The sequence below is a fragment of the Parambassis ranga genome, chromosome 22 (genome assembly GCF_900634625.1).
Source record: "Parambassis ranga chromosome 22, fParRan2.1, whole genome shotgun sequence".
Taxonomy (NCBI): Eukaryota; Metazoa; Chordata; class Actinopteri; family Ambassidae; genus Parambassis; species Parambassis ranga.
In genome coordinates, this window is record NC_041042.1 from 4,355,850 (window position 1) to 4,370,854 (window position 15,005).

Consider the following 15,005-nt stretch of genomic DNA (forward strand, 5'->3'; position numbering starts at 1 on the left):
TTTTCTTGGCTACCACGATAACAAGATTGTACACATAGTTATTCACATGATCACAGTGCGTTTCAGTTGCATTCCCCCTCTGCCTATATGCTGCAGTACAAGTGTAGCATGATGTATACATTCTGCTCATCAAGGCTTGTGTCTATTTATCTGTAATGCTAAATCTTTGCCACTGATGCTGCATTAACACAAGAAGATGCACTAATTCCTGTGGATAAAATGCAACAAATAGCAGTAGGTGGAGACAGAGTGGTTAATGTAGCATCTCTTAGCGACCTTATATAATGTTGTGTAATCATCACTAAAGTGTGTGGATCTGCGTGGGAGCCTGTGTTGGGCATAGTTTGAGAGTGTGTGATGTAAGAAAAAAAAAAAAAAACGTGTGCGTGTTGAACTGAATAGAAAAGGCTCCTGCCTCAATAAAAACCATAATGACCAGATTGGTGGTAATAGGATTAATGTGTCCCTGCATGCTGTAAACTGATTTCAGGCTCCCTGCCGTGGACACATTGTCCCCAAGGGAGTGGCAATGTAGCGCCGTGGCGTCAGCCCCTGTCAATACAGCTCCTTGCTCAAGGTATCGATTCCACTGTAATAACACTTGCCCCATTTACATGCCTCCCCAGTGCTTACAATGCAGACCGAGCTATTAATCATGGAATGTTTTTGTTATTTTGTAACACTGAGGATTTGCTGCAATGCTAATGTTACCCCATGTGTTGAGATGGGCCAACACACACATACACAATCAACAATAGCTTAGCCTAACCTCCAGGCTACATGCAGCATTGGAAGATAATGTGTTAACTCTATATTATTAGCAAACATTGAATTTGTAAAATTCACGGGAATATAAAATATTCTTAATCCATATTTTCTTACTATGCTTTCTAGATTTTACATGGATGTAGAATTTGAACCTAAATTTGGGTTTGATTAATGGCCAGTGAAAGATCAGCCTCAACACAAAGGAGGATATTGACGTAATCAATGAATGCCTTTCTTCAAGTAGTTGTGTGTTTACAATTTAGTAATTTTCTAAAACATGGGTAGTAATTACTGAATTACTGTAAACTGATGAGCAACACACGCTGTTTATCCACACAAACGAAGGAGAACAAGCTACATAGACGTGCTGTTAAGTTGCTCTGTTGGTCTCTTTCGTTGTGCCCAAAAGTATTTTAGTCTTCACCTGTTGATAACACCGTTGGAAAATTAAAATTGAACTAAGAGGTTCCAGATCTATATTTATTTGCATGTTTCTCATGTGATATCAGCTGAAAGAAGCTGCAATAATAAACCGGATACAGCTGTATACTGTACAGGTAGATTAGGGTTATCTGGAGTACTGTACAAAAGCAACACATGGAAGCGTGTATATTTGGTGCATCGGGCAACGTCCGTTGTGTTTTCAAGTGATAACAGCAATGGAAAGTTGGCTCCGTGTTATGGAACAGTTGTGGTGATAATGGAATATGATAAGGAAGAGGCGTACAGGTATGAGGATTTTTTTTTTATCCAGCTCCAGCTGTTATCTCTATAATCTGCCTTCCTTGTTTGACTGTAGGGAGGACGGTAATTAAAAATGATGGTCCACACATTTAAGAAATGAATTTTCTTAATTATTCCAGCATGATCTATTTTTAGTGCAACGCTGTCCCTGACTCACCCCGAGGGTCTGTGGCCTAGATTGTTATGTTTCACCCAAATCCTATTCAAGCACAAGGGTCTGGATTAGACTAAAGCCACACACGTGTCGCGTAGACAGATGAGTGGTACGGCAAAGGAAAAAAAAAAACAAAACAAAACAGAATGACCCTTCTTTTACGTCCCAATTAGACCCCGCTAATCTTTTCATTTTGATCCAAAACACCAAATGTTGTAATTCAACACAGAATTGTACAAGTTTGTGGATTACGGTCATGAATTGTGTTATTCCAGTGCCAACAAGATTGAAATACTGTAACAGCTGAGAACAGATTTTAATTTGAATGGCAAATATTTGCTCCTTAAAATAATTATTTGTTATTTTTTAAATTTTTTCATCACATGGCTGAGCAAAGGAATGCCATGGCATGCAGCTGGGTTTAAGATTATGTCATTTGCTCACTCTTACTGGTCGACAGCGAGCAAACAGCTGAATGTGCAAGCCTTATTTAAACTGCGAAATGAGCTGACAAACAGTGGAAGCCGACAGGATGTAGTTTCTCCACGAACTATATTCAAATTGGGATGTTTGATCACAATTTGAATATAATTTGTTGAGAATTTAATGTTTGTTATCAATCACTATGCGTGCCGACAGAGCAGGAAGAACCAGCTGACTCTCAGCAGTTCTTGCACATGGAAGAAACCTAATCCTGCCTTTTACATAAGATGGGGAAACAGTCAAGTCACAGGGACCTGTAACAAGGTTACACCTGATTCTGCCACTCGGCTAATTCATTACTGCACAAGGTGTGAAACAGTGTATATACTTGTTCATTCCTCAGCTCTATCGCCCCCCTCCTGTCTCCCCATTCTCCCAGCACTTCTCCATCAATCACTGATGTTTATTGTTCTGCCGCCTGACTTGACTCTAAAAGAAACTATATTGACATTGCCCAATAAACCTCGTCCCCTAAGCCGCCTGATCTTTTGTTCAGATGATTGTGTGTCAGGACCACTAGCTAGCTGTGCGCTCACTACTTCCTCTGTGCTGCTGAATGTGAGTCATGCCCACAGTCATGTCCTGTTGCCGCTGTGATGACAGCCTTTCCATTACCGTCAGGAACATAACTGCCTCATTACCCACGAGGCAATCTGCTGAAGGATGGCCCCGCAGCCACCACCGGAGTGGCTGCACTTTATATCTCTCCATGTTGCTCTTTTATTGTGCGGGTTTGCTTTTTTTGCTTCTTTGTATGCTGTGCTCTTCTCTGCTGTGGACATGTGGGCTCCACTGAAAGCTGATTGTTTTCACTTCTTTTCATATTTAAACACTTATATCACATTCTATACATAATACCACAACTGTTTTTTTTTTTCTAGAATGATTATGAAGCATCAGCAGCAATGGCTTGCTATCATTTTTACCAGCATACTCTTACTATCGTTTAGTAAGTTAAAAAAAAACAACTTTACATTTGCTTCCCACTTTAAATTGTTGATTTGCATGAGCTTCAAATACTGGACGTTGTTTTATTTTGATATGAAATCTGTTTAATTAATATGAAAACGATTGCATGGAAAAGATCTCGTGTTGCAAATTGCAGCTGGCATGTTGCCTCGGTTGTGTAACAACAACAACAGGACGGAAGTAAATAGACAAAGTAAGGCAGGAAAGAAAAAGAATCCACCCTGTAGTGGTATAACCCTGGGTGTTATGTAAAGGTGACATGGAGAGACCTGCGGTCAGCAATGATGGCCGCGCTTGCTCTTTCAATTAAGCCAAGTTGTCGGCTATTTGAGAACTGTGACTTCACACTTCCTCCTTTTCACTGCCTCCACACTAAACACGAGATTACTGGTTAGAATAACATGTGAAGAACGTGCTTTAATGTGAAAATTATCGAGTATGTGTTTATTTTATGTCAATGCTTTTAATGAAATGTTTTTAGGGGTGATATAAGGTGTGTTTACTCATGTTCTTTAGTTGATCATCTTATCTGCATTGTTGAAAATAAAAGCAAGAACATAATGTTTGCTTCTCCTCCCCCACCTGTTGTCCTCTCACTCACTGTTTAGTGTGGTTTAAACCAGTCTCTCTCTCTCTCTCTCTCTCTCTCTCTCTGCAGTCTAGTGTACAGTTTTAATGGTGCCACATGATTGTATTATGCACTGTGTGCGTGGGTATGTGTGTGGGTACCCACAGCAAACTAATTGTGGAAGAATCCTTCATGCATTGTCTACATGCTTACTCACTTGCTCTCTCTCTCACACACACACATACACAAAGAGAACAAAGGGAGTAGGTCACCGCAGGGAACATAGCGATGGCAGATGAGCAGGCCACTTTTCATCCGCATGTAATTCAACACCCCTCTCCTCTTCCTCGTTTCCCCCTCATCTTCCTCCTCATCATTCTCTCAGGATGTTTCGCTCATAGGGGCCACATAAATTAGTGATCAGCACGCTCACTTGTTGCGCACCAGTTGGCCGCAGGTGTATCAGTGTGCGGGGTTAAAAACAAACAGTGTGTGCTATTATGGAACATGATCTGACAGCTTTCCCCACATCTCTGCTCATGCCAAAACATCAATTTAGGTTAAGGAAGCAGCCCTTGTGTGTGTGTATGTGTGTGTGTGTGTGTGAGCGCAACTACCCCTTATCAGTTTTACACATGGCATTTGATGACATGTGAGTCATAGTACCTGGCTCATGGAAAGGCTCATGGAAAAAGTTTCAGTAAGGGCTTAAGTGGGCTCTGCAGATAGGCCAAACAAGAGCTTTGTTGTCATTCACAAGCTAATCATGTCTGTACCACAATCAGGAGTTTGCAAATAGTCATTAGAGGAAGCTCAGAAATTCGAGTCAAGAAGCAACAAAACTTTATTTCAGACATAATAATACACCAGCAGCAACAATGTGTCATTGCAAAAGTGTGATTCAGGTTGAATGTGTACAGAGAATTATCACTTGTCTCAGTACCATTCCATACAGCTCTGTGAAGCTTTACTGTACTGCAGCTCTAATGTCATTGTAACTGTTTTCACCTCTCAGCGTGCTTTCCGTTTAAGCCCATATTTAAGCCCAATACCTGCCCACAGCTATCAAGAAAGTTGGCAAATAGCTACCAAATTATAGCTAATAGCTAATAGCTAATTAAATATTGGACCTTTCCAAGGAAACGATTAAACAATTAAAATGTTGACAATTCATCTTTTACTTGTGAGAATATACTACTTTTGTGCCCAGTCAAAAGACCCTCTTGAACATTTATGTTCCTCCTGTCTCATGATGGTGGTCACTGCATCATCAGAGCTGATGCTGAAAGGTGGGCGGTACATGCTCAGGCTATTGGGGCTGACTAATCAGAGCAAAAAGAGCTTTTCAGAAGGCTCCCTGTTGTTACATTAAGCACGTGAATATGTATAAATATCTGCTGACCGTTGTAACTTCGATGTTTTAATTCAGCTTGCAGGCAATAGTAGTTAATATTTGACATAACAGTCGTCATGGGGAGAAATAATAATGCTGTGTCTGTATCTGCTGCAATAATTTAAGCTTAAATGTTGTGGCAGCATTCTTTTTCGAGCTTATTGTGCTCCTGAGTGGCCAAAGCCAAGGTAGGATTGCTTTCTATTGTAGAAAATATAAAAGAAATTGCTGTGTTCACATGAAAATGTATGGATTGGTTGTGTTCTGATTTCCCTGAAGCTGGAGAAAAGAGACTCCATAAAGAGACAAAAACCCAAATCTTTGTGTTACAGAAATAAACTGTGTGGCCTCTCATTCAACATCTGACAGCAGCAGAAGTTTTTAACATTCTTCTGTTACTCAACTTTCACTCTCCCCTCTCCTCTGGCTTCTTGGGATTCTTGCGTTCTAATTGCTCAGTTACTGGATATTTCTCCTCGAGTTGCATAAAAGGAATCAAGATGTTCACACATTCCTGATTGAAACTTTTTTTCCATTGCTTCTTAAGAATGCACCTTGTATGGTGAATCAGAAACCTGACCAAAAATGGTATCATTGATCCTGGAGGTGAAGTCAGCTCTGAAGTTTAGCCAGCTACCCCGAGGCGTTCAGCAAAGGGACGAGCAGATGCACTTGCATGGGGAAGAGAACTAGAAATATAACGAGGAAAGGAGGGAGGATTATGAGGGAAAAGCACTAATCTGCTTGTTTTGAAAATTCAAAATTGTTTGACCACAGTGAACAACACACTGCAGCAAAAACTGTGGTTCACAGCTTGCTGAATCATTTACAACTCTCCATGTGTCAGACGGGGTGATGATGTGATTTCTCTGCAGAGAGTACAGCATGTATTTTAGAGCGCATTCACTGTCTCGGTCTAACAAGGCCGGGGGAGCAGTGCGGTTAGCAGTGACAGCAAATCATAATCATTATAAACACAGAATAAAACACATATTGTCATAGTTATAACCACTAATATATGTGTCTTAAATCCTCTGCTAGTTTTGTTGTTTAAGGATCTCATGGTGACCCAGATAGATGCAGCTGCCAGACTGGCCCTTGGCCTTCAGGCTCTGGGACTGGTGGTGATTCACCATGATGCTGGAGCCACTGCTGTTTCCAGTCAGTGGTTTCAGTTCACTAACTGTAGGGCAAATGTAAATAATGTAAAACAAACTTTAGAGAGGGTTACTAATCATACTGCTGTATAAATCCTTCTGTTCAGCCCACACGCATACTTCCAAAAATCTGACAAGCAATACCAAGAGGTGACCATGATCATTTAGGAATATGGCATAATGTAGCTCAAGTAATTTATTCTGTTTATATTTATATTTTCTGAAAATAACAGAATATCTTCTGGGCATATTCCTACTGTTTCCTGTTTTTTTAGTCTAATTACAGTACCTCTAAAACATTACATTAATACTCTACACACCACAAGTAACCTGGGCTGACAGGACACACACACACACAGCGTCTCAGTGTGCTGAGTTTACAGATACCTGGTGTCTCCACTCACTGCGCTGTGACTAATGTACAGAGGCATGTCTCACAGTCAACACGTTGCCTGTGTTCCTTCAGGTAACCGGCACCCTTTCCATCATGGTGAGAGGTGCTGTGTCAGCTGACAAAGGAAGTGCTGTGGAACTATTTTCATTTTCCTGTCTTCTGCTGTCACACAATAACAGAATCAGGGACTGATATGATAGCACTGATTGCAAACTTGCAGTAGAGTTGGTCTTTGCACAAACTTTGTGTGTTAATTATGTCATTGTTGCAGGGTAAAGAGCTAAATGAATGACATAATGTGCCTCTTGGGTAGCACCTTTAAGAGCAGTCTCAATCAGGCCCCTACTGTTCATGGCCATCTTTGCTGCTATCAGAACGATACATTCAGTTCATCGTCATCATCATCCTTCTTTATTCGTGGAAAGGAGAGTCATTTGACAGCGAAGTTTACGGCTGCCGTGCGATGGCCGGCTAGGAGACAAATAATAGCACCACTGATTACTGAGAAACCAGCACTCACGGCCTTTTTCCTTTTGCTTTTGGCCTCCTACTGAGCTGCTTGATTGAGTTCACAGCTGAGGAGGCCAATTCGCTGCCCATGGAGAGGACTGAGTAAAAAAAAGCATGTAAGAGATGTGTGAATGTATCATATGTGTGTAGTTAAAGTGTGATGTATACGGGGGAAGGGGCGAATGAGCACAGAAAGGAGATAATTACATAAAGAACAAAACAAGGATACAAAAAAATGGAACAGGCAGAGAAGATTGCAGGAAAATGACGGGAAGCTGAAAATCTAATTTCTCCATTAACTTTATAACAAAATGAAATGGGTAGAAAGCAGCTGGTGTCATGTCTGTAGCTTCGACATAGGGGTGGGTGTTATATTTGAGCCTCAAGACAGTTGAGACAGTTTTTTGTTTTACATGTATTATATAAAAAAATACACATTTATGTATGGGTTTTAGGCAATCAATTACATATTAAATCAATCGGTTTGGTCACAGTAATGTTGAATATTTGATGCTGAGATGCCTCATCATATATTTATGTGTGTGTTCTCCCTGCAGGAGAGGTTTGAGGCGTTGTTTAGGATCTACGACGAGCAGGTGACTTTCCAAATGTTTAAAAGCTTCCGGAGAGTGCGAATCAACTTCAGCACCCCAGAGGCGGCGGCTCGCGCACGCATCGAGCTACACGAGACCGAATTCAACGGCAAGAAGCTCAAACTCTACTTTGCTCAAGTGAGTAGTGCCACTACTTACTGTATTTTCATTCGATCTCTCATTTTTGTTCTCTCCAACACTCTCCTCTTTTTTTTTTTTTGGTGATGCTCACTTCTCTGAGCCACACCTGACTTCCTTCCCCTGACCCACAAAGCCTCCTGTCAAAACCCATCAGTCACACAGATTAAACACACGAACACACATCTTCCACCACAGCTGAGTGTACGTGTGCGTGTCTGCAGAAAAGAGAGGGGAAGAAGCTAGTGTTGTGTGTGTAGTTGCCACCAAATTTATACTTCCTGGGAAAATATGAGTCAACATAAGTCAATTTGATGCCCCCTTTATCACAAACGCATCAGCAGTCATGGCTCCTGCTGCACCTCTTAGTACTTTGATGTAAGAGGATTAAGGGTTTTACAGCTCACACAGATGCCTCATGTAGGTATTGTAATTACAGCAATTGGCAGCTATCAAAATGCCAAAATCCCTTCATGGGAAAGAGCCTGCAATTTGAGACTAAAAAGGCTGAAGTTGTGATCGCAAAGCTCGTGTGCTCTTCGGGCTCTTAAGTAGTACAATGACATATTTAAAAGAAGTACAGCAATGTCTGCTCCCTGTTCACATATTCAATGCTAATGCTAACTCTCTGTGATAGATTCAGAATGGCGACGAGGACATCGACAAGTCATACCTGGCACCTCCTCAGCCAGTTAAACAGTTCCTGATCTCGCCGCCTGCGTCGCCACCTGTGGGCTGGAGCCAGAGCGAAGACGCCACGCCCGTCATCAACTACGACCTGCTGTGCGCCGTAGCCAAGCTGGGTCCAGGTCAGTGCTCGTGTACAACAGTGAAAAACAGTTGGAAACAAAGGTGAAAACAAATCTTAACATGAGTCACTCGTCTCTGAGCAGTAACCCAGATACAAACAGGAAATTACTTCACGCACCTCAGCAGGGTGTTACAGAAGGAGTGAGTGTAGGAGGCAATCAGGGCAACAGAATTAGGGTGCAAGCTTTTTAATATTCACTCATTGAGTCTGTAAATTTGTCGGGTAAGCTCATGATAGCATTTTAAATTGAACTTGTGTGTGTGTGTGTGTAATCAATGGTGGGCTTAGTCATTTAAAAAAAAAAGAAAGCCCATTAATCAAATTCATAGTGCGGGCTACCATCCGTCAATGTCAAGGGCACTTAATTTCCCAGTTGGTGCAATCTGACGTCTCTAAGGAAATGTGCATCCATGCCAATATTAGCAGGGATGCCTTTGTGTGCATACAGATTGGCCAGATCTACATTGACCGCTAACTAAACCCCTGATGTGGGGTGTGTGTGTGGGGGGGATATTTGTGAGAGAGTAGTAAAAGTTTGGAGAGTGGGGTCAGCTGGAATTAGCTCAGTTAAGTAGCCATCATTTCAGGCAACAAAGCTAAAAGTGGCCACTATTTCAGGTGTTTATGTTTATGTGTCACCATTCTAATCAGTCTGAAAGTCAAATGGGGAATTGTGCTTCACAAACTCATGATTATTATGTTGATTGTATTACGTTTTTAAGAAATGTAAAGGCAGCCCAGCTCAGCACTGTTACATTGGAAGGTTTTAAGACCTTTCCCAGCAGCCTCAGTCTTTCCAGCATCGCTTCTGCTCAGATCGCCTTAGAGACAAGATATCGGGTTGCGGCAACCTTTAGAAAATGTCACCCAACACTGACAAAAAGGTGTGCCGTGTCCGCAGAGTCTTCCCATGATTTTATATGTGGGTATGATCATGCTGGTGATTTGGCAAACACTGAACATCAAACAACAATCAACAAATAATTAAACTTTCTACATTCTCACAAACAGTCCATTTTAGAGGACCACTTTTGACACGTTGCGCTGTTACTATAGCAACACGAAGCATCAGGAAATGGCTTTGTTCTTCGCCTCACATCCTGCCATCTGAAATCAGATTAGCGGCGGGCTGCAGCACAGCGCGCTGACTCCCTCTGTCAACTCCCTGTGGTAACAGCAGGACTCTATTCACTGTCCATCTCTGTGTTTGGCACCAAAGTGAAAAGCTACTAGACCAATTTCCTCCTGTCTGCCAGCTGTCTGATCTCATCGCCATGGCAACTGCGATACAATCTCACAAGTGTATGTTTTCAATCTGTGTCTGGCGAGTTTGGCTTCTGGACAAATGGCAGAGCTGCTCTAAGGAAAAGTGTTTTGTTTTTCTCTTGAAGCTGTTAAACAGAAAAACACATAAACACAGATGTATCATATACATATATGTTGTAAATATTCACACTGATGGACCATGACATACATTTTATATTAAGATCATAAGCTTTATATGCTGTTGCTTTGAATGGCTTATATTTAGTGGACTAAAAATAATTCTAATAAGTCCTTACTTTGTACATTGCAGCTTCAAAAGATTCATTGCGGTGAACTCTCTCTCAACCAAATGATATGTGTAAAATGTTTATTTAACATATCTTTGATCTACACACAGCTACTGCCGCCAGTAGTCAGTCAAATCTTTTCCTACTAACTGTCATTCTCTCCCGTTTCCCTGTTCCTCAATCTTCTCCCAGGCGAAAAGTACGAACTCCACGCAGGAACAGAGTCCACACCCAGCGTGGTCGTCCACGTGTGCGAGAGCGAGACGGAGGAGGACGAGGCGGCGAGGCCAAAAGCGCAGATCGTCCAGACCAGACGTCCCGACGGACCCCCAAAAGTCTTCAACTAGAGAGGTCCGCCCCCTCCTCCCCCTTTTTGAACACCGGCGCGGCCCCCGACCGCCCCTTAAAAAAACCCGCAACACACCTGCCCTCTCTCTCTCGTCTCTGCACTCACAGAGAGCGTCGATGCCCCTCATTTCAGTTCAACTACTAAGTGAAAAACAAACAAAGAAACATTGCTCGGAGATGGTGTTTGTGGGGAGCGTGGCGATGGAATGAGGCGGCTTGAAGGGGATGGATGAGAATCACACACACACTCATCACATTCTGCGGACAGCGTGGGGAGCGGCGGGCACGCTTGCCTCCCCCCCCACCAATATACACCCCCCCTCCCCTCCTTGTTTACAGCAAGAGGGTTGGACATACCTGTCCCAACGCAGGCACCTGTCACTTATCACACACACTCAGCTCTCATTGCTAGTCCTGCTCAGTAGCTTGCTAGTTGGTTAGCTTGTTAGCCAAACCTCTCCTTTCTTCTCACAGTCATGTGTACAGTGATATTTGATTGAAGACACGTAACACCACAAAGAGACATTTCTTTTTTTTTTTGTTTTTTTAATGACAAATTGTGCTTTCAGGTTATTTGTACAGTTTTCTTCTTTTTCATCCATTTTCATATCTGCTGGTTTGCCTGTTCAGCTTGCATCAAGAATGAGTGTGTGATGTTTCCACTCTTGTCTGCATGTATATAATGTATTACAAAACAAACAAAAAAAAAGAAACAAAAACACAAATACTAACAAGATATATCAAGAAAAAGGAATCTATTTAACATCACACACAGCACGAAGCGCCATATGTGACTAACAAAATTTGTGGTGGTTGTTTCCTTCTTTCTCTCTTTGTCTTTTTTTTATTATTATTATTATTATTATTATTATTTGGAGAGGTGATGTTTTTTGCTAAAACTACTAGATGTGTATTCTTACTATGTATTTGATACCCCGACACTTTTTTGCATGCTTAGTTACTTCTGTAGATGAGGAGCTGAGGCGTTTTTTTTTTTGTTGTTGTTGTTGTTTGTTTTCTATTTATTTTATGGTCGTTTGTGATGACAGGGAAAATGACGCCTTCATATTCCCACACAGTTTAAAGTGACGTCTTTGGAAGGAGGGGAGGGGGAAGAAAAAAAAACAAAAAACGAACGGGTTCTTTCATGATTGACAGATCAGTCGTCAGCTTGATGGCAAATTTGCATCCATCGCTTTTGTTGAGATCTGATGGATCAGAGACAGTTCACCCCCCCCCCCCACCCTCTCCTCATTATTTCAATGGTTATGGGATGATGTTTTTTTTGTTCATGTTTCTGTTTGTTTTAATTCACATCAAACCCACTTTCTATGTGTCAGGTTTCCTCTGGAACCTACTACTGCTTGTTTTGCACTGAGAATCTCTTTGTTATCTCCAAGCAATCGTGGGACTCTCGACCGTTTTTTGCGCTGCTTCTCGCTGTTGTACATATAGCCGAGCGGTGAAATTTGTGAAAGTACTTCTTTTTAAATATTGCCTGAAAGCATTTTTCGCTGAGGACAAAGGGAAAATTAGCTAGCCTCATGAGATACTAACTAATATACCAACCAAAGCATTCACTCATCTTATATCATCATCACAGCATCACATCATTTTTCTTACTCATTGTTAAGCAGAAAGAAATCCTATTTTCCAACATGTTTGTCATTTTATATCCTTATATACGAATCCTTAACTACACCTTGTCTTTGCACCCCCTGTCAGAGTGTACATTTAATGAATAGGAGCAACATGAACGTATGCTTTAAACAGGGCTTTCAGTGATGAGTCGAAACCTTATTTATGTCATTAGGCAGCATGAAATCTAAAATACCTTTCTGCTATTTAACACTATCGATAAGCAAAAGACAAGTCTGTGTGCATGTCGGCACTTTGTCGGTCTTTTTTTGAGACAAAGTAGGAAGCACATTGTATTTCCTATGTTTCTGTATTGTTGTTGTTGTTGTTGTTGTTGTTGTTTTATTTAACTCACAAGCTAAACACCTGGTTAGCCTTTTCCACCAGCATATTGCAGTGAGTGAAACACTCCACTTCCTTTTTGCTAGTGTGAACCTTTCAGGCCTTTCAGATAAGTTCGAGTGTCCAACTTGACGCGCAGTGCTGTGTTACCCAGGTTTAATGGCAGGATGACACTTCAGAACAACATCGATATTTTTTTTTTGTTTTCATCCACAAAAAAAAAAAATCATCCATCTTATCTTCTGAGAAAGATAAAACAGTTCTTAGAAACGCACCGTGTTGGCAGAGTGCACTTTTTATTGGCGCCACAGTAAAGCTGACAGCAGATCGGTGTAACTGCTGAGGTGCACGGTGATAAAGAGGAAGCTGAGGAAGAAGACACTTTTTGTACTCCGTGGTCATGGTGTTTTAAAAACTGGTACATTTTTGGTCACAGTTGAAAAGAAAATGTATATTTATGTACATATGCCAAGTGTTTTTTTTTTCTGTTGCTGAGGCCAGTCCTGATGTGCAGTTTGTTATGGCTTCTCTTGGCAATGTTGTAATGGAAACAAACAAACAAACAAACAAAAAAAAAGTGTAACAATAATGCTCGATCAAAAACCAACTGTCATTGTGTTGTATTCAACATGGACTCTGTTTGAATGTTTCTTTTATTTCTGGGGAACGTCTAACTAAAAAAGCTCAATAATACCGTTTGTCACTGTTGTACTGTTTCTGTTGAAAATCTGAATATTGTGTCTTGTATTGTAGGAATACAGAAAACAAAAGTAGCAAAAACAAGCAATAATTTACAGTTCTATAATACCGGTATGTGTATTTTCATGTTCTGTACTTATTTCTCGGAGATGGTCTCTGTCTCTCACAGTATCCGCTTCTATTTGTGTAGTATAATAGTCATTTGTTTCACGTAGAAAGATACATAAAGACTTATTCTTAAAAGCCATGTTTAGTGTTGTTTATTTTAGATGGCTCTTTACACTTTGCACGCAAATACAGTATAATAATACAGGGGGACACTTTGCTAAACAGTTTATAATATTAATAATATAATCATGTTTGTCTTATTTTCACCACGTGACCCATTATTTTTATTGTATCCTCGCATGCAGCTGAATTCTCGCGAGATTTCTGAAATCACGACCTCGCGCCGAGTGACAGACTTGTCGCGTCAGTTAAATACATTTTTTAAAGTTTTTTTTTCCTGGAAATGAACTTACAACTTGGAAGATAGATGAAAGTAACTACTACCGACGGGAACAGTTTGTCAGCAGCAGTAGTGGTAAGTGTTAGTATGTTTTTTTTTTTATTAACATGGGATTAGCATACGTTTTATGCTAATTACCCAAATGTTAGCATGCTAAAGTGCTAAACCACAGATGCTGTAACAATAAAGAGACTAAGAAGGTGGTCATGGTCTGCAATATTTTTCAGTATAAGTCGTTGTAAGTATGTTAGAACGACATTTAGCAGTAAATAAAAGCATAGCTTCAAAATGTATGTCTTTTGCGCAGAAGGCTAGCTTGTTAGAGCCACCACAAAGTGTAGCATGATAATTTTTTTATAAGTTATGACAAGGAAAACAAAGACTGTCATGTATACTGTTAGAACTATATTACAGCTAATAGTTAATATTTGGTTTACACTCATGATTGCATCGTTTCTTTTTCTTTGGTCAATGTTGTACGTTAAATGTTATTGCATGAAATGTGTGAAAGGAGACTGTGTGGCAATAAGGTCATGACCTGCAGTTTAGCAACCTACTAAATTTTACAGCCAACACTTTCCTTGTCATTCAGGATCCAGCCATGTAAAGCACTAATGCCTACTCACGACTATAACAATGCATTTCTCTTTTCCATTGCCTCATTTTCACAAAAGGCTGTGTTGCAAGCACAGATTTGTTGTTATCTATACAGGGGAAAGTGCCATTAGTTGAAGCTTCCACTGCCATCACAGCTGACATGCTTAATAATAAAGAGGTGAAACAGTGGGGAGCTTTAAGGTAGAAAGAGTGGAGTAACAGCTGTGAGATTAAGCACACTGTGTGCTGCCCAGTGGCACAAAAAGGCCTCTCTTCACAGTGTGGGTAATGGGGAATTCCTCTTCACAATGACCCTCACTGTTGAACGTGACGGATGTGCGCGCACCTGAGGGGAACAGATCAGGTTAAAGGCTCCCGTTAGTCGTTAGTCGTGCCCAGTAGATCCAGATTCCTTTAAGGTACTCTCCACAATTACACAGCTAATACTGCTAGTTTTTACTATTTAAAGTCACCAGCTGGCATGACTAGGGAGTATTTTCAAGGAGTTTTAGTTAGCAGGCTCTTAAACAGACACGCATTAGCCCTTAAATACTGGGTCAGAAATTATTAATTAATAAAATCTGACTTTTGTCGTCAGTGGGAAAAGATATGACTCTACAGTTGTCATTGTTTTTTTC

General features: G+C 40.8%; 1 protein-coding gene across 2 annotated transcripts in view; it reads left to right on the top strand.

The window, feature by feature from the left end:
• The window catches only part of rcan3 (regulator of calcineurin 3), a 33,909-nt gene extending 20,404 nt beyond the window's left edge, over positions 1-13,505 (top strand). Inside the window, exons 4-6 of one of the 2 annotated variants that reach the window (XM_028396295.1) lie at positions 7,698-7,871; positions 8,509-8,680; positions 10,428-13,505. In XM_028396295.1, coding sequence (XP_028252096.1) covers positions 7,698-7,871; positions 8,509-8,680; positions 10,428-10,582 — 501 coding nt within the window. In that variant the 3' untranslated portion in view covers positions 10,583-13,505. The remainder of the gene's footprint in view (positions 1-7,697; positions 7,872-8,508; positions 8,681-10,427) is intronic. The other variant, XM_028396296.1, reaches the window with a different exon arrangement.
• Positions 13,506-15,005: the final 1,500 nt, after the last annotated feature.